We start from the raw sequence: 18,970 nt of genomic DNA, 5'->3' as shown, positions 1-18,970 counted from the left end.
CATGGGAGGCCGTCCTTACATGACCATAGCTGTTAATAGGACGTTAATTAATCAAACAAACAAACTGAAGCATGCCGCCGAAGACACCAAACAACACACCCCACCCGGTCACATTATACTGACAACGGGCGAACAAGTCGTCCTACTCCCTGTATGCTGAGCGTTAAGCAGGAGTTTGTTTGTTTGTTTGATTAATTAACGTCCTATTAACAGCTATGGTCATGTAAGGACGGCCTCCCATGTATGCGGTATGTTGTGCGAGAGGAGAGAGACATAGGTTTCGTAGTCATCTTGGAACATACTCAGAAAATGAGCATGGCGTCGACTCTCCATCAGGTTCTTCAACCAGAAACCTGGTACAGGAAATCAGTGATGAAAGAACACGCTTATTTTCATCATATGGAAACAAACAGAGTAGGTCTCTGTCAAGATAAGGTGCTAGGAACAAAAAGGCTGATAGAACATGATAGAACATAGCCAAATAAGTGACCTGCCCTGAATGATGAAGTGGCATCATTTTAGCGATAAAACAGCCACACAAATGTGTCCTGTTTTGTATTTTTTTTTTACACATTTAAAGGCGAGTCCGAGATGGGTCCCTACCGGAATCATGCGTAAGTAACTGTGGGCAGTCTAGGCAGCAATAAAAACAAGTGTGTACAATATATATAAACACCAGCACATAGCACTAGCAGATTGGGGTGTTTGATGTTGATACTGTACACTTTCGTTTGTTTGATTAATTAACGTCCTATTAAAGCTATGGTCATGTAAGGACAGCCTCCCATGTATGTGGTGTGTTGCGTGTATGTTGTGCGATGTGCATGTTTTAGGAGACTGCAGTATATTCATGTTGTGTCTTCTTGTATAGTGGAACTGTTGCCCTTTTTATAGTGCTATATCACTGAAGCACCCTGCCCGGTCACATTATACTGACAACAGGCGAACCAGTCGTCCCACTCCCTGTATGCTGGGAGTGGGACGACTCTGGGAGCAGAAACTACCACTTTTATAGACTTTGGTGTGTCTCGGCCAGGGGCACAACCCAGAGCCTTCCTCACAGGTGCGAACGCTCTACTCAAAGCCAAAAGTGAGGCAGTGCCAAGGGAGGCATTAGGAAAGATAAGATCCTAAAATTAGTCCCCTTTTACGATCATGCAATAGGGGCAGCAGGTACACTTCTAACCCCTACCTTCAGGGCATATATGTACACATATTTAAAACTAGAAGGAAAGTGATCTTTGTAATTACAGCGATATTTAATACAAGAATAATTTGAGTTTGTTTGTTTGATTTATTTACGTCCTATTAACAGCTATGGTCATGTAAGGACGGCCTCCCATGTATGCGGTGTGTTGCGTGTATGTTGTGCGAGGTGCGTGTTTTGGGAGACTGCGGTATATTCGTGTTGTGTCTTCTTGTATAGTGGAACTATTGCCCTTTTTATAGTGCTATATCACTGAAGCATGCCGCCGAAGACACCAAGCAACACACCCCACCCGGTCACCATTATACTGACAACGGGCGAACCAGTCGTCCCACTCCCTGTATGCTGAACGCTAAGCAGGAGCAGAAACTACCACTTTTCCAGACTTTGGTCTGTCTCGGTGAGTCATTGGATTTTTAGGTCATCTGACCCGAAGGGTCAGGATGACCTATAGTCATCATGTTTCGTCCGTCGTCGTCCGCCGTGCGCCGTGCGCCGTGCGCCGTCCGCCGTCCGCCGTGCGCCGTGCGTTAACTTTTCACATTTTGAACTTCTTCTCAAGTTCTACAAGTGCGATTAGGCTGAAACTTGCGTGAAATGATCCTGACATGGTCCCGACAAAGTGTTGTTATTTTTCGGGTCGATCCGAAATCCAAGATGGCCGCCACAGCCGCCATCTTGAAAACACATTTTGAACTTCTTCTCAAGTTCTACCGGTGCGATTTGGCTGAAACTTGCGTGAAATGATCCTGACATGGTCCCGACAAAGTGTTGTTATTTTTCGGGTCGATCCGAAATCCAAGATGGCCGCCACAGCCGCCATCTTGAAAACACATTTTGAACTTCTTCTCGAGTTCTACCGGTGCGATTTGGCTGAAACTTGAGTGAAATGATCCTGACATGGTCCCGACAAAGTGTTGTTATTTTTCGGGTTGATCCAAAATCCAAGATGGCCGCCACAGCCGCCATCTTGAAAACACATTTTGAACTTCTTCTCAAGTTCTACCAGTGCGATTTGGCTGAAACTTGCATGAAATGATCCTGACATGGTCCCAACAAAGTGTTGTTATTTTTCGGGTCGATCCGAAATCCAAGATGGCCGCCACAGCCGCCATCTTGAAAAACACATTTTGAAATTCTTCTCAAGTTCTACCGGTGCGATTTGGCTGAAACTTGCATGAAATGATCCTGACATGGTCCCGACGAAGTGTTGTTATTTTTTCGGGTCGATCCGAAATCCAAGATGGCCGCCACAGCCGCCATCTTGAAAACACATTTTGAACTTCTTCTCAAGTTCTACCGGTGCGATTTGGCTGAAACTTGCGTGAAATGATCCTGACATGGTCCCGACAAAGTGTTGTTATTTTTCGGGTCGATCCGAAATCCAAGATGGCCGCCACAGCCGCCATCTTGAAAACACATTTTGAACTTCTTCTCGAGTTCTACCGGTGCGATTTGGCTGAAACTTGAGTGAAATGATGCCTGACATAGTCCCGACAAAGTGTTGTTTTTTTTCGGGTCGATCCGAAATCCAAGATGGCCGCCACAGCCGCCATCTTGAAAACACATTTTGAACTTCTTCTCAAGTTCTACCAGTGCGATTTGGCTGAAACTTGCATGAAATGATCCTGACATGGTCCCAACAAAGTGTTGTTATTTTTCGGGTCGATCCGAAATCCAAGATGGCCGCCACAGCCGCCATCTTGAAAACACATTTTGAACTTCTTCTCAAGTTCTACCGGTGCGATTTGGCTGAAACTTGAGTGAAATGATCCTGACATGGTCCCGACAAAGTGTTGTTATTTTTCGGGTCGATCCGAAATCAAGATGGCCGCCACAGCCGCCATCTTGAAAACACATTTTGAACTTCTTCTCAAGTTCTATCGGTGCGATTTGGCTGAAACTTGCGTGAAATGATCCTGACATGGTCCCGACAAAGTGTTGTTATTTTTCGGGTCGATCCGAAATCCAAGATGGCCGCCACAGCCGCCATCTTGAAAACACATTTTGAACTTCTTCTCAAGTTCTACCAGTGCGATTTGGCTGAAAACTTGCATGAAATGATCCTGACATGGTCCCAACAAAGTGTTGTTATTTTTCGGGTCGATCCGAAATCCAAGATGGCCGCCACAGCCGCCATCTTGAAAACACATTTTGAACTTCTTCTCAAGTTCTACCGGTGCGATTTGGCTGAAACTTGCATGAAATGATCCTGACATGGTCCCGACAAAGTGTTGTTGTTTTTTCGGGTCGATCCGAAATCCAAGATGGCCGCCACAGCCGCCATCTTGAAAACACATTTTGAACTTCTTCTCAAGTTCTACCGGTGCTATTTGGCTGAAACTTGCGTGAAATGATCCTGACATGGTCCCGACAAAGTGTTGTTATTTTTCGGGTCGATCCGAAATCCAAGATGGCCGCCACAGCCGCCATCTTGAAAACACATTTTGAACTTCTTCTCGAGTTCTACCGGTGCGATTTGGCTGAAACTTGAGTGAAATGATCCTGACATAGTCCCGACAAAGTGTTGTTATTTTTCGGGTCGATCCGAAATCCAAGATGGCCGTCACAGCCGCCATCTTGAAAACACATTTTGAACTTCTTCTCAAGTTCTACCAGTGCGATTTGGCTGAAACTTGCATGAAATGATCCTGACATGGTCCCAACAAAGTGTTGTTATTTTTGGGTCGATCCGAAATCCAAGATGGCCGCCACAGCCGCCATCTTGAAAACACATTTTGAACTTCTTCTCAAGTTCTACCGGTGCGATTTGGCTGAAACTTGAGTGAAATGATCCTGACATGGTCCCGACAAAGTGTTGTTATTTTTCGGGTTGATCCAAAATCCAAGATGGCCGCCACTGCCGCCATCTTGAAAACACATTTTGAACTTCTTCTCAAGTTCTACCGGTGCGATTTGGCTGAAACTTGCATGAAATGATCCTGACATGGTCCCGACAAAGTGTTGTTATTTTTCGGGTCGATCCGAAATCCAAGATGGCCGCCACAGCCGCCATCTTGAAAACACATTTTGAACTTCTTCTCAAGTTCTACCAGTGCGATTTGGCTGAAACTTGCATGAAATGATCCTGACATGGTCCAACAAAGTGTTGTTATTTTTCGGGTCGATCCGAAATCCAAGATGGCCGCCACAGCCGCCATCTTGAAAACACATTTTGAACTTCTTCTCATGTTCTACCGGTGCGATTTGGCTGAAACTTGAGTGAAATGATCCTGACATGGTCCCGACAAAGTGTTGTTATTTTTCGGGTTGATCCAAAATCCAAGATGGCCGCCACAGCCGCCATCTTGAAAACACATTTTGAACTTCTTCTCAAGTTCTACCGGTGCGATTTGGCTGAAACTTGCGTGAAATGATCCTGACATGGTCCCGACAAAGTGTTGTTATTTTTCGGGTCGATCCGAAATCCAAGATGGCCGCCACAGCCGCCATCTTGAAAACACATTTTGAACTTCTTCTCGAGTTCTACCGGTGCGATTTGGCTGAAACTTGAGTGAAATGATCCTGACATGGTCCCGACAAAGTGTTGTTATTTTTCGGGTTGATCCAAAATCCAAGATGGCCGCCACAGCCGCCATCTTGAAAAACACATTTTGAACTTCTTCTCAAGTTCTACCAGTGCGATTTGGCTGAAACTTGCATGAAATGATCCTGACATGGTCCCAACAAAGTGTTGTTATTTTTCGGGTCGATCCGAAATCCAAGATGGCCGCCACAACCGCCATCTTGAAAACACATTTTGAAATTCTTCTCAAGTTCTACCGGTGCGATTTGGCTGAAACTTGCATGAAATGATCCTGACATGGTCCCGACGAAGTGTTGTTATTTTTTCGGGTCGATCCGAAATCCAAGATGGCCGCCAACAGCCGCCATCTTGAAAACACATTTTGAACTTCTTCTCAAGTTCTACCGGTGCGATTTGGCTGAAACTTGCGTGAAATGATCCTGACATGGTCCCGACAAAGTGTTGTTATTTTTCGGGTCGATCGAAATCCAAGATGGCCGCCACAGCCGCCATCTTGAAAACACATTTTGAACTTCTTCTCGAGTTCTACCGGTGCGATTTGGCTGAAACTTGAGTGAAATGATCCTGACATAGTCCCGACAAAGTGTTGTTTTTTTTCGGGTCGATCCGAAATCCAAGATGGCCGCCACAGCCGCCATCTTGAAAACACATTTTGAACTTCTTCTCAAGTTCTACCAGTGCGATTTGGCTGAAACTTGCATGAAATGATCCTGACATGGTCCCAACAAAGTGTTGTTATTTTTCGGGTCGATCCGAAATCCAAGATGGCCGCCACAGCCGCCATCTTGAAAACACATTTTGAACTTCTTCTCAAGTTCTACCGGTGCGATTTGGCTGAAACTTGAGTGAAATGATCCTGACATGGTCCCGACAAAGTGTTGTTATTTTTCGGGTCGATCCGAAATCCAAGATGGCCGCCACAGCCGCCATCTTGAAAAACACATTTTGAACTTCTTCTCAAGTTCTATCGGTGCGATTTGGCTGAAACTTGCGTGAAATGATCCTGACATGGTCCCGACAAAGTGTTGTTATTTTTCGGGTCGATCCGAAATCCAAGATGGCCGCCACAGCCGCCATCTTGAAAACACATTTTGAACTTCTTCTCAAGTTCTACCGGTGCGATTTGGCTGAAACTTGAGTGAAATGATCCTGACATGGTCCCAACAAAGTGTTGTTATTTTTCGGGTCGATCCGAAATCCAAGATGGCCGCCACAGCCGCCATCTTGAAAACACATTTTGAAATTCTTATCAAGTTCTACCGGTTGCGATTTGGCTGAAACTTGCGTGAAATGATCCTGACATGGTCCCGACAAAGTGTTGTTATTTTTTCGGGTCGATCCGAAATCCAAGATGGCCGCCACAGCCGCCATCTTGAAAACACATTTTGAACTTCTTCTCGAGTTCTACCGGTGCGATTTGGCTGAAACTTGAGTGAAATGATCCTGACATGGTCCCGACAAAGTGTTGTTATTTTTCGGGTTGATCCAAAATCCAAGATGGCCGCCACAGCCGCCATCTTGAAAACACATTTTGAACTTCTTCTCAAGTTCTACCAGTGCGATTTGGCTGAAACTTGCATGAAATGATCCTGACATGGTCCCAACAAAGTGTTGTTATTTTTCGGGTCGATCCGAAATCCAAGATGGCCGCCACAGCCGCCATCTTGAAAAACACATTTTGAACTTCTTCTCAAGTTCTACCGGTGCGATTTGGCTGAAAACTTGCATGAAATGATCCTGACATGGTCCCGACAAAAGTGTTGTTATTTTTTCGGGTCGATCCGAAATCCAAGATGGCCGCCACAGCCGCCATCTTGAAAACACATTTTGAACTTCTTCTCAAGTTCTACCGGTGCGATTTGGCTGAAACTTGCGTGAAATGATCCTGACATGGTCCCGACAAAGTGTTGTTATTTTTCGGGTCGATCCGAAATCCAAGATGGCCGCCACAGCCGCCATCTTGAAAACACATTTTGAACTTCTTCTCGAGTTCTACCGGTGCGATTTGGCTGAAACTTGAGTGAAATGATCCTGACATAGTCCCGACAAAGTGTTGTTATTTTTCGGGTCGATCCGAAATCCAAGATGGCCGTCACAGCCGCCATCTTGAAAAACACATTTTGAACTTCTTCTCAAGTTCTACCAGTGCGATTTGGCTGAAACTTGCATGAAATGATCCTGACATGGTCCCAACAAAGTGTTGTTATTTTTGGGTCGATCCGAAATCCAAGATGGCCGCCACAGCCGCCATCTTGAAAACACATTTTGAACTTCTTCTCAAGTTCTACCGGTGCGATTTGGCTGAAACTTGAGTGAAATGATCCTGACATGGTCCCGACAAAGTGTTGTTATTTTTCGGGTTGATCCAAAATCCCAAGATGGCCGCCACTGCCGCCATCTTGAAAACACATTTTGAACTTCTTCTCAAGTTTCTACGGTGCGATTTGGCTGAAAACTTGCATGAAATGATCCTGACATGGTCCCGACAAAGTGTTGTTATTTTTCGGGTCGATCCGAAATCCAAGATGGCCGCCACAGCCGCCATCTTGAAAACACATTTTGAACTTCTTCTCGAGTTCTACCGGTGCGATTTGGCTGAAACTTGAGTGAAATGATCCTGACATGGTCCCGACAAAGTGTTGTTATTTTTCGGGTTGATCCAAAATCCAAGATGGCCGCCACAGCCGCCATCTTGAAAAACACATTTTGAACTTCTTCTCAAGTTCTGCCGGTGCGATTTGGACTGAAACTTGCATGAAATGATCCTGATATGGTCCAGACAAAGTATTGTTACATCTAGATCTGGTTGATACACCATATCGAATATGACTACCATGACACTATATATATCTAATTTAATTTGCCTATTTGTTATTGGCGACCTTGGGCCTACTTCGTTTGAAAATAAAATTTGTATGTGAAAAGAAATTGAAAATGATTCCTGACATGGTCTGACCAAAGGGGACACCCATATATAATTAATTCTTCACTAATGAGCCAAGGTAGTCAGATGGAACGTTTTGTTATGGCCCTTTTGGGCCTATTGTATATTACATATCTATTATTTTGCATGTTAGTTTTTTTAAATATTGAAATTTTGCTGTGCTACTCATATATGCGTAACATTGTTAAATATTACTCAAAAAATATGTTACTTGTTCCAGATACAATGCCACAACCCTCGTTTTATTTTATTAAACTCTCAATCTTGTTATATAGAGAAGAATGAAACTTAAATTCCGAATTATACCAGTTACACAGATATAAATCGCTGTAATACACACTACGGGATTATGTAATTGGTATATTGTTAACTTAATATAATAACTAAATACTCAATATGAATACCATATTTACAAAGTCACAAAACTCTACAGCTGTATTTAACTTTGGAAGAAATGGTCCATGACATCTTCTTATATTGTGTCAAGGAAAGAATAACTCTTTGGAAACAAATTCTTATGTCCAGATGTTTTCTTGGATGTCTTAGCGTCTCAAAATATGTAATGGAAGTATAATCCATGTCCACATTCGGGTTTTTCCATTCCAGAATAGTCCATATTGTTTCTCCTATTTGAGTACTCCTGTGTGATGGTATGTCCAACATGCATTATTAAAAATATTCCACATGCGTATTGATTGCAATGTATGTAGTTTGTTGCATTTTTTTAGCTCACCTGGCCCGAAGGGCCGGTGAGCTTATGTCATGGCGCGGCGGTCCGTCGTCCGTCGTCCGTCCGTCGTCCGTCCGTCCGTCAACATTTCCTATAAATCGCTACTTGTCCTAGAGTTCTGCATGGATTGTAACCAAATTTGGCCACAAACATCCTTGGGGGAGGGGGAACAGAACTTGTATAAATTTTGGCTCTGACCCCCCAGGGGCATGAGGGGCGGGGGGGCCCAATAGGGGAAATAGAGGTAAATCCTTTAAATCGCTACTTGTCCTAGAGTTTGGCATGGATTGTAACCAAATCAGCCACAAACATCCTTGGGTGAAGGGGAACAGAACTTGTATAAATTTTGGCTCTGATCCCCAGGGGCAGGAGGGGCGGGGCCCAATAGGGGAAATAGAGGTAAATCCTTTAAATCGCTACTAGTCATAGAGTTCTGCATGGATTGGAACCAAATTTGGCCACAAACATCCTTGGGGGAAGGGGAAACAGAACTTGTATAAATTTTGGCTCTGGCCCCCCGGGGGCAGGAGGGGTAGGGGGCCCAATAGGGGAAATAGAGGTAAATCCTTTAAATCGCTACTGGTCATAGAATTCTGCATGAAATGTAACCAAATTTGGCCACAAACATCCTTGGGGGAAGGGAAACAGAAGTTGTATAAATTTTGGCTCTGACCCCCGGGGGCAGGAGGGGCGGGGCCCAATAGGGGAAATAGAGGTAAATCCTTTAAATCGCTACTAGTCATAGAGTTCTGCATGGATTGGAACCAAATTTGGCCACAAACATCCTTGGGGGAAAGGGGATATGAAATATTGTTATAATAACATTGTTGGCTTGTCACCCCGGGGGAAGGTAGGAGGAGGGCGGAGGGGAGGCCACAATAGCAGGGAATTATGAGGCTTGGTAATAAACACCTTATTCTTTAAAATCAGCTACTTGTCACAGAGCTTCCGCATGGGAATGTAACCAAATCTTGGCCTGAAACTACTCCCTTATGGGAGAAGAAGAAACTGAGTTTCTGTTTGTATAAATTTGGTTAGGTCCGAGAGGGCAGGGAGGGGAAGGGACACAAATAGGGGGATATAAGAGGTAAAGTTTATCAATTTGCTAATAGTCATAGAGGTTCTGTATGGATTTTGTTAACAAAGTTGGCCACAAAATTCCTTGGGGGGGGGAGGGGTAAGGGGTAAGCACAACTTGTTTAAAGTTTTGCGCTTGGCCCCCCAGGGGCAGGGACGGGTGGGGCCCAATAGGGGAAATAGAGGTAAATCCTATAAATCGCTACTTGTCTAGAGTTGTAAAATTGTAGTCCACGGATGGCTTTCATTAGAATCCTTTCGGCATCAGAGTCCTTTATGATGGTCGTAAATGCCGATTTTGGGTGAATAATATTTTTTCAAGATATATTTTACGGCAGACGTATCCTATTTTTTACACTCCTTTGAATTGCGCCCTTTGGGTTGTCTGCACAGGAAATGGAAAAACTGTCGGGATAATTTTGGATATCAGCAAACACATTTTGGTTAATCTATCACCACTATCGTTAACAACTACTGTGTAACACAGCTAATCAAGATAGGAGACATTGGAGAAATGCATGTATCTGATGATACTGATGAATAACCGTGAAATTGAACTGTTTACAAAGTGTTGGGTGGTCGAATTGACTGATTTGAATTTACGGATCCAACAGCATTAACCAAAGTTGTGAGTCAACATTACCGAAATGAACAATATGATTCAAAATGTAGACGGTAATGTTGAAGACCTCTCCAAGGTCGATGCAGACAAAAGGCAAACTGACGGCCAAGAACAAAAAAAATATGATGGCCGAAACGTCCGATGAAACGTCATGATCAGTGTGTCAAGATTTTTTTTTACACAAACAGGAAGAGACTATAGTCTTGATCAATTAAACAACCATTAACAAGTTTTAAAGAGACTTCATGATTATATTAGTGAAATGGTTTCGGACAATGTTTCAGTAAAAGTAATAAGCAAAAAGTACACGTCATGGATGCAAAACTGAACTCTTTCTCCAAATGCATAAACATTTTTTACAAAGAGAGACAGATAATGATCAAAGGGACCGCTATACCGGATCGTTAATCCCCGCGATGAGTTTCTCCGAGACTTCAAAGCTAAGATAGAGGAGTATTTCGTTAATGTATCTCTCAGCAAAAGTCAGCATGAACAAGATGATGAAGGTTCTCGTACTGGTAGTAACTCAAGCAGGTCAACATCATCGAGCAAAATATCAGCTAAAAGACTGAAAGAAGAGCAATTAAAAATTGAATTATCAGCCAGAAAGCTGACACTGCAGAAAGAACGGGAGATTGAACTAGCCAAGCTGTCATTTAAACTTGAGGAGGAAGAACTTCAATTCAACACAGATTTAGCTGTAGCCAATGCAACGAGTAAAACGTTCAGTGACTTCGAACAAACCGACACTAGTGAATGTAGGACACGGGCATTTGAATATTTAGGCTCATAGCCGAGTCTCTGTACAGGATTTGCACCTTTTGTACAAAGTCAGCAGAAGTAAATCAGCTCTTGTGACATATCACTGGTGAAACCTTCTGTTAGAAGCAGGTAAGTTCCTTCCACAAGACGGCTGATGTTTGTTTGATTAATTAACAGCTATGAATGAGTTAAGTAAACATCTGGAAGGATATTCTAGAGGCAAGGGATGAAATAAGACAAAAGCCAGTTCCTTAGTTCTGATGCCTTCCAGTGATGGTATGTGTCTGGACAGTATCCTTGGTAGACGGTGAATCATGTACGGAGGGCGGATTTCCCTAACATCTGATCATCATCTTTGTTATCATTTCCAATGTAGAAATATTGGTTGCATAATTTGTTGTCAAACCAGTATTGCAGAACTTACTTGGTTACACCCAAGAGTGTCAATTACAATAGAATTTATAATTGAAGAATAAGGCAGAAATCAGAACACTTTCTCCCATGAATCCTTTAGTCCTAGTGCTTGACTCCTGTGCCTTTGCTGCACTGATCCTAGCCTCATCATCCGTGCGCAGCTTTGGTGATTGGTCCCTCTGCAAAAAGCCTTTCCACTTGGTACCATTTGTCCAGGCTCCATGTAATACAGGCATCTCACCATTATGCTGGGCCATATTGGTTACATATGCACGAGCTTGTAGATCCTTTGTTGCAACTACAATCATAGCCTTCACAATAACTTCTAGATTTTCTTCAGTATTCTCTCCTGTTTGCACAAAGACAGGGATCCCATCAATGTAAAGTTTGATTATGTTAACATCTAATGGCCATGTTCATCTTTCCAACTCAATGACAAAGGAGCTCTGCAGGTAGGGGGTAAGAATTGTACCTGCTGCCCCTATTGCATGATCGTAAAAGGCGACTAAATTTAGAATCTTATCTTTTCTCTTCTTCCTAACTGACTTTATCCTTCCCAATGCCTCCCTTGGCACCGCCTCACTTTTGGCCTTGAGTTGAGCGTTCGCCCCTGTGAGGAAGGCTCTGGGTTCTGTCCCCTGGCCGAGACACACCAAAGTTTATAAAAGTGGTAGTTTCTGCTCCTGCTTAGCGCTCAGCAAAAAGGGAGTTGGACGACTGGTTCGCCCGTTGTCAGTATAATGTGACCGGGTGGGATGTGTTGCTTGGTGTCTTCGGCGGCATGCTCCAGTGATATAGCACTATAAAAAGGGCAAAAGTTCCACTATACAAGATGACACAACATGAATATACCACAGTCTCCCGAAACACGCACCTCGAACAACATACACGCTATACACAGCATACATGGGAGGCCGTCCTTACATGACCATAGCTGTTAATAGGACGTTAATTAATCAACGTTTCTTATTATTATTTTTTTTCTTATTTCTTCCACTTTCTTCCGCCGCGCGGGTTTTCGCAGCTTTTCTCAAAAATACTTAGTCGATTATCACGAAACTTCACATACATACTCATTAGGGTGTGGGATTGTGCATAAAGGGTTTTTTCCCCAACCGGAAGTCCAAGATAGCCGCCAGGGCCCATTTCCTGTTTTCAGGTTTCGTCCCCGATCTCAATGAAAATTGTCTATGGGGGTTTTAAGGGATGGTGAACATCATGAAAACATTTTCGTAAAGATTTTTGGTATTCCAAAATGGCTGCTGGCCCACTTCCTGTTTTCAGGTTTTGGTCTCCAATCTGAAAGAAAATTGGTATGTAGGGGTTTTAAGGGATGGCGAAAAACATGCAAACAATTTTGTATTTCAAGATGGCGGCTGGCCCACTTCCTGTTTTCAGGTTTTGGTCTTCTATCTCAATGAAAATTGGTATATAGGGGGTTTTAAGGGATGGCAAACAACATGCAAACAATTTTGTAAAGATTTTGGTATTTCAAGATGGCGGCTGGCCCACTTCCTGTTTTCAGGTTTCCGTCTCCGATCTCAATGAAAATTAGTCTATAAAATTATTTAGGGATGGCAAACAACATGCAAACGTTTTTGTAAAGATTTTGCTATTCCAAGATAGCCGCTGGCTCATTTCCTGTTCCTGTTCTTCAGGTTTTGATCTTTCGATTGCAATGCAAATTGGTCTACAGGGGTTTTAAGGGATGGCGAACAACATAAAAACATTTTCGTATAGATTTTTGGTATCCCAAGATGGCCGCTGGGCTAACTTCCTGTTTTTATATTTTGGTCTCTGATTTCAATAAAAATTAAAATATAGGGGTATTAAGGGATGCTGATCAAAATGATAAAAAAAATTTAAAAGATTGTCGCTGGGCCAACTTCCTGTTTTCAATTTTTCGTCAGTAATTCATTGAAAATTTGTAAATGGGGGGTTTTAACTTAAAATTTTAAGGGATGACATGCAGTCATGATATCTGCCAATTCCTCCGAAAACAGCCTTGTATTACCGTATTTTTGCGCGTATAGTGCACACTTTTTTTTATAAATTATCAAGTGAAAAGTTGGGGTGCGCACTATACGCAGGTACAAGGCATGGCCAGGTCCTGGTTCATGATCACCGAGTTATGTAGTTATGTACATTTTAGGAGAACCTGAATTCGTTGATAAAAGTACATCAAAATTCTCCCAAGATGTTCATATACACTTTGCAATTGCATTCTTAATTTGTTGCAATTGGGGATGCGTTTGGGGGACTATGTAATGGTGTCCATTACAATGAGTACTTGTTGCTGTCCTTCCAAAAAAGGACAACAATACCTGGGCGCTAGCAAGTATATTCCAGTATATCAGAGATGAAAATGGGAAATTTTAACAAAGGCTTAAATTTACTTTTACATTGAAAGTATATGTATGGAATTACATGTAACAGGTAGCTACAATGTTTATCTTTTGAAAATGAAAAAGACTGAAATCAGCTAATCAGCTTTTGATTTTCATCTCTGATTCAAATTTCAAATATATATCACAGAGGCAAATTTATTGGAAATTTACATTTTATTTGTGAACTGCATTGTATAAAACTTATTTAACAGTAATATAAGACTTGTATAAAACTTGCATGTAATATTTCTACCAGAAATTTTAAAGTAAATCTTTCTAACATTAAATAAAAAGTAGAAATTTAGGAGTCAAGTAAATAGCAGGTTGATGCTGAATTTCTTAAGGGAATAGGTATACCCATATTTGGATATAAATAGTCATATGAAGTACCAAAATATTTGTCTGGACATGTAGTTTGTCAGTATTCCCAATAATTTGCTGTTGATGCTACCCTTTTCTCTTTATATGTAATTTGTGGTCAAATGTAGCAAGGCATAACTACATAAATTATCAAACTTGAAAAAATAATCATGCTGTTATGTTCCGATAGCAGACTCGGAGCAGTTGTTTGACCACAATGGATTTTATTTCAGTATAAACACATATTTAGTTTTGATCTTTAAAGGCCAATTACCTTTCCGGAGCAAAATATAAAGGTTTCTTAAAAAACATTAATAACACCAGAAAATGCATACCGATGATCTAAAATAAGGTTACGACACCAAACATATGCAAGATTGCCTGCGTAATATATGAAAACCGTAGAGAGTCAATTCGCTGTTTTGCCGTCTGGCGCAGTAATAGTCAACTACCGCGCGGTATTTAGGACGACGGCGGGAAACATAATACGACCCGCGTTATGAAAATAAACATTTTATTTATTTTAATCAAATCGTTCAGAAGGTGATGATAAATGTAGTATTAACGGTAAGTTAATAATTTTTAGGACTCTACAAAATTATCGATCTTGTTTTACATTCCCATTTTAAAAATTAAAAGCCGTTTCGGAAAGGTAGTGGGCCTTTAAATACAAATGGCAGCTGTAAATGATATAGAATGCAATGGTTACAGCGTTTATATGAATATAAAGCCAATTCTGGTCAAACAATTCCTCTGAATCTATAAAGACTTGTGAACATCGCAGCATGATTGTTTTTCAGGTTTGATAATTTATGTGACCTGTAATTATTTCCTGCTACATTTGATTACATTGTAACTCTACAGGAGAAACTGTTAGCATCTACGTCAAATTATTGGGGGACCTGAGAAAATATATGTCCAGATAAATATTTTTGTAAGTCATGACTAATTTTGTGCAAATACTGGGTATTTATTCACCTTTGAAATTTCTGCTATTTACATAACCCTTAGTACAAAAATGTAAAACTTTAGGATAATAATCAAACCACATTAAATGATTCATATGGATATGCTTCAAAAGCTTCCACTTTTGTAAGAGGTTGAAGATGGAGTTGATATTTTTAACATTGTATTATAAAACTTTTAAACAAATGATTGTACTGAAATGATTGACTAGAATACATGACTGGTTCGCCCGTTGTCAGTATAATGTGACCGGGTGGGGTGTGTTGCTTGGTGTCTTCGGCGGCATGCTTCAGTGATATAGCACTATAAAAAGGGCAACAGTTCCACTATACAAGAAGACACAACATGAATATACCGCAGTCTCCCAAAACACGCACCTCGCACAACATACACGCAACACACCGCATACATGGGAGGCCGTCCTTACATGACCATAGCTGTTAATATGACGTTAATTAATCAAACAAACAAACAAACAAATTAGAAGTTATATATTGTACAATCTGATTAAAATACAGATCCCCATTATACACTACGTTATGGAGATCTGACGGCCACCCGAGGGAGGTCATGTTCAAACGACCTCTCCGATTACCATACAACGGATTTATTTCAGCCAATCAAAATGCGGCTCTCATAAACGCGTTCGGCAGTGTGTGCAAAATGGCGGAAGATGAAGCGATTGAAAAGGCATTAGAGACGGTGATGAAAGAATTTAAAGTAAATGAGTTGAAGGAAGAACAGAGGGAAATTTTGAGTATGTTGCTAGCTGGACAGGACTGCATCGCCGTCTTACCAACAGGATACGGGAAGTCACTACCCTACCAGATGTTTGTGCCTGTCCTCAAGTCACTGTCAAATTCCCACCCCGATCAGTTCCAGACGCCAGGGAAAGTGATCGTTTGCTGCCCACTCGTATCCTTAATGCAGGATCAAGTGAAACGTCTGGCAACCATATCCTGTGTGACCGCTGCTTATAAAGGTATGGAAACGCACAATACACACTACAATACGTAAACGCTAGCGATATGCCTAAATTTTGTATCATTCTGTAATGAGATATTTTGTGGACGTGCCTAAGGTCGTACCTAACCAGTCCAGATCTGGTCAATATAAACTGGAATAGAGACCACTGTAATTAATATGTATCCCCGTGATACATTAATTGTATTAATCCTGTGATATTAATTAGATGCACGACATTGAGAAACATCTGATAGACAATGCCAACACGACATATATTGTTGGAGTAATGTACATAACTGTATTACATTGTACAATGTATGCGACATAAACTCGATAGAACTGGTATTTTGAAATAAAAACTGAAACATGAATTTATCGGAATAACATTATTTAAATATAAACAACTGTTGCATTATACATGTAGATCTGAAGCTTAAAATTAGCATTTATTTTTGTTGATATTTAGTCAATGTATGTGACTACATTAGCCAGCTAGAATAGGATATTTCAGGTATGTTATTGTCCGAATACATTTTTGTCCTGGCTGCGCTGTGGAAAAACTTTAAAAGAAATAAATGTAATCATTTGTCGGACAAGTGCTCCTCTAAAATCTATTCGTCCGAATGGCATTTTCACTTGCCCTCAGTAATTTACACATCATTATGTATATGTGACTGTATATATTATATTATGTGTTGTTGTATGTCACCTATATTATATATTCAGCAATAAACAAAGATTACATAGTATATAATTAAGGTCCAGGTCATAATCAAGGTCAGAAATTTTTACTTGTCCAACGCGTACGGACAAGTGTGCTGTAAACATTCACTTGCCTAGCGCAATAGGTGATAAAGCGATTACAGTTCTCCGTCCCCGATTTGTTATTTTGTTGTTTGATCATATCAAAATTATTACAGGTGATAGCAGCGAAACGGATGATCTTATCAGAGAAGGGAAGATAGACATCATCTTTGCATCTCCTGAAACATTGGTCGGTGATAGACATTGGAGGAATGACCTGGAAAAGCTAAATGTGTGTGCAATAGTTGTGGACGAATTTCACACCATTCTTTCATGGTAAGAAACATCTGTTGAATTACAATTAAAAAAAATATTGTCAGTAAAAAAAACACCAAAAAACCTATAGAAAATTAAAGCAGATACTAAAACATTCAACACATGCAAATGTTATAAGATCATGCAATACGTAACATTTATGTAAATTCACAACATGTGTATAATTGAAATTTAAGAATGATGGGTATAGCGCTAGCGCTTCATGTTGAATTAGCTTCTGTCCAGTTGGCATTCATACTAATATTGGCAATTAATGCTGAATGAAAGTTGTTCAATGTTTATTTACATTTTAGAACAATTTTATGATAAAATCCCAAGAGATTTTGCATCTAATAAACAATAATAAATAAAGAACTCATTATCGTTTTAATAAGGACAAAACAGCCATCTTCCATGATCTCTCGCATGACAATTTGTGACGTCACAGTGATAATAACGTCATACTTAGATGGTAATTCATGATCATTTATGATAAATGCCAACGGCGCATCAAAAGGTTACACAGTATGACTGCAGTGAAAATGTTAATGTATATAATGTTTCAGTGTATAATATATGTAAAGAACTTTAATTTAAATGCATCCATTATAGTAACTTAACTTTATTTCAGGGGTGGACTTGCTGATGAAGAGGAGAAGTCTGTATTTCGCAAATGGTTTCGACACATTGGCGAGTTAAGGTCCCTGTTTTCTACAGTACCAGTCCTTGCGTTAAGTGCAACATGTACAAAAGCTGTGAAGAAGAGAGTGATGTCTGTGTTGAACTTCGACGACAAGACCAGGTTCATGTTTATATCGCCAAACAAAGAAAACATCAAATTTGTGGTACACCGGACAGCAAATGATGCAGAAGCAGCAATATTTTGGCTTGTCGAAGCATTGGCAAAGTTTGAGAATGCATTTCCAAAGATTATTGTATATTGCAATTCCATCAAGGATGTGTCTTCTATCTACAACATCATTGTGACAGAGTTGCCCGAAGCAGTCTCATATGTTGAAATGTACCATTCAGAAACAACAGATGAGAAGAAGGAGCAGATCCTCAGAGATATCGGTGAAGGCCAAAGACTGAAGATTGTCATTGCAACAAGTGCTTTGGGAATGGGGGTTGATGTTGCTGATTGCCACAACATTGTGTTTTATGGGCCACCGAAAACTATTGTGGACTTGGTACAACAAGCTGGAAGGGCTGGTCGTGACGGAGAACAATCAACTGCGCTACTTTTGTGTAATCCTCACCAGTTAGTCCATATTGATGACGATGTGAAAGAAATCGTTAGGACAAAAACATGTAGGAGAAGCGCAATAATGCAGTGTTTTCTTTCCTCATCTGAAGTGAGTAAACTTTCTAACATTGGGAGGCATAACTGCTGTGACTTGTGTATGACAGTGTGTGCTTGTGGTGAGTGTAATCAAACTGCTATTGAACAACTTTTGACAGCTGCAACCCTTGAGAACAAAGAAGTGAAGGAAGGCAGCTGCAGTGACAGTGACACAATCTCGTATGAATACGAATCGGACTTGGAGTTGGCAAATATGGAGATGCCAGAGTAGGAATAAGATTTATTATCATTTTTAGTATTTTATCTGAACTTTGGATTAACAGAATATGTGTGTGTTATTCTGATTTTAAATAAATCTGTCCGTCTGTCTGTAGACACAACTTTAGTCCAGTGGTATGAAAAAAAAATCGTCCAATCACAAAGCCAGATTGAGTATGTTTAAGAACAATTAATTATAAATAAATGAAAACTATAAAACAATATTCATATGGTCAATTGGTTTTTATTGGCTTGAATGAAAATAATCTTCATATGAAACCTTTCAGTTAAGAATTTTGTTCATAATTTATAAATGTATAACTCAATTTATCAGGTACACAATTGCAAGTATGTATACATACATGGTT

At 40.8% G+C, this 18,970-nt stretch overlaps 1 protein-coding gene across 1 annotated transcript; it reads left to right on the top strand.

Annotated features, from left to right (window-relative positions):
• Positions 1–15,520: 15,520 nt before the first annotated feature.
• On the top strand, positions 15,521–18,742 carry LOC138312991 (ATP-dependent DNA helicase RecQ-like). The gene is made up of 3 exons (XM_069253681.1): positions 15,521–15,998; positions 16,903–17,062; positions 17,673–18,742. Exons 1-3 carry the CDS (start codon positions 15,587–15,589, stop codon positions 18,613–18,615), a joined length of 1,515 nt encoding a protein of 504 aa, XP_069109782.1. The 5' UTR covers positions 15,521–15,586; the 3' UTR covers positions 18,616–18,742.
• The last annotated feature ends 228 nt before the right edge of the window (positions 18,743–18,970 follow it).

This window comes from Argopecten irradians, unplaced genomic scaffold (genome assembly GCF_041381155.1).
Source record: "Argopecten irradians isolate NY unplaced genomic scaffold, Ai_NY scaffold_0554, whole genome shotgun sequence".
Classification (NCBI taxonomy): Eukaryota; Metazoa; Mollusca; class Bivalvia; order Pectinida; family Pectinidae; genus Argopecten; species Argopecten irradians.
This window is presented reverse-complemented; position numbering and strand designations above follow the sequence as displayed.

Excerpts from the sequence above, each read along its gene's own strand:
- LOC138312991 (XM_069253681.1), top strand. The coding sequence starts at position 15,587 with ATGTTCAAACGACCTCTCCGATTACCATACAACGGATTTATTTCAGCC. Across the intron at positions 15,999-16,902 it reads TGTGACCGCTGCTTATAAAG|GTGATAGCAGCGAAACGGAT; the intron begins GTATGGAAACGC and ends AAATTATTACAG. Across the intron at positions 17,063-17,672 it reads TTTCACACCATTCTTTCATG|GGGTGGACTTGCTGATGAAG; the intron begins GTAAGAAACATC and ends ACTTTATTTCAG.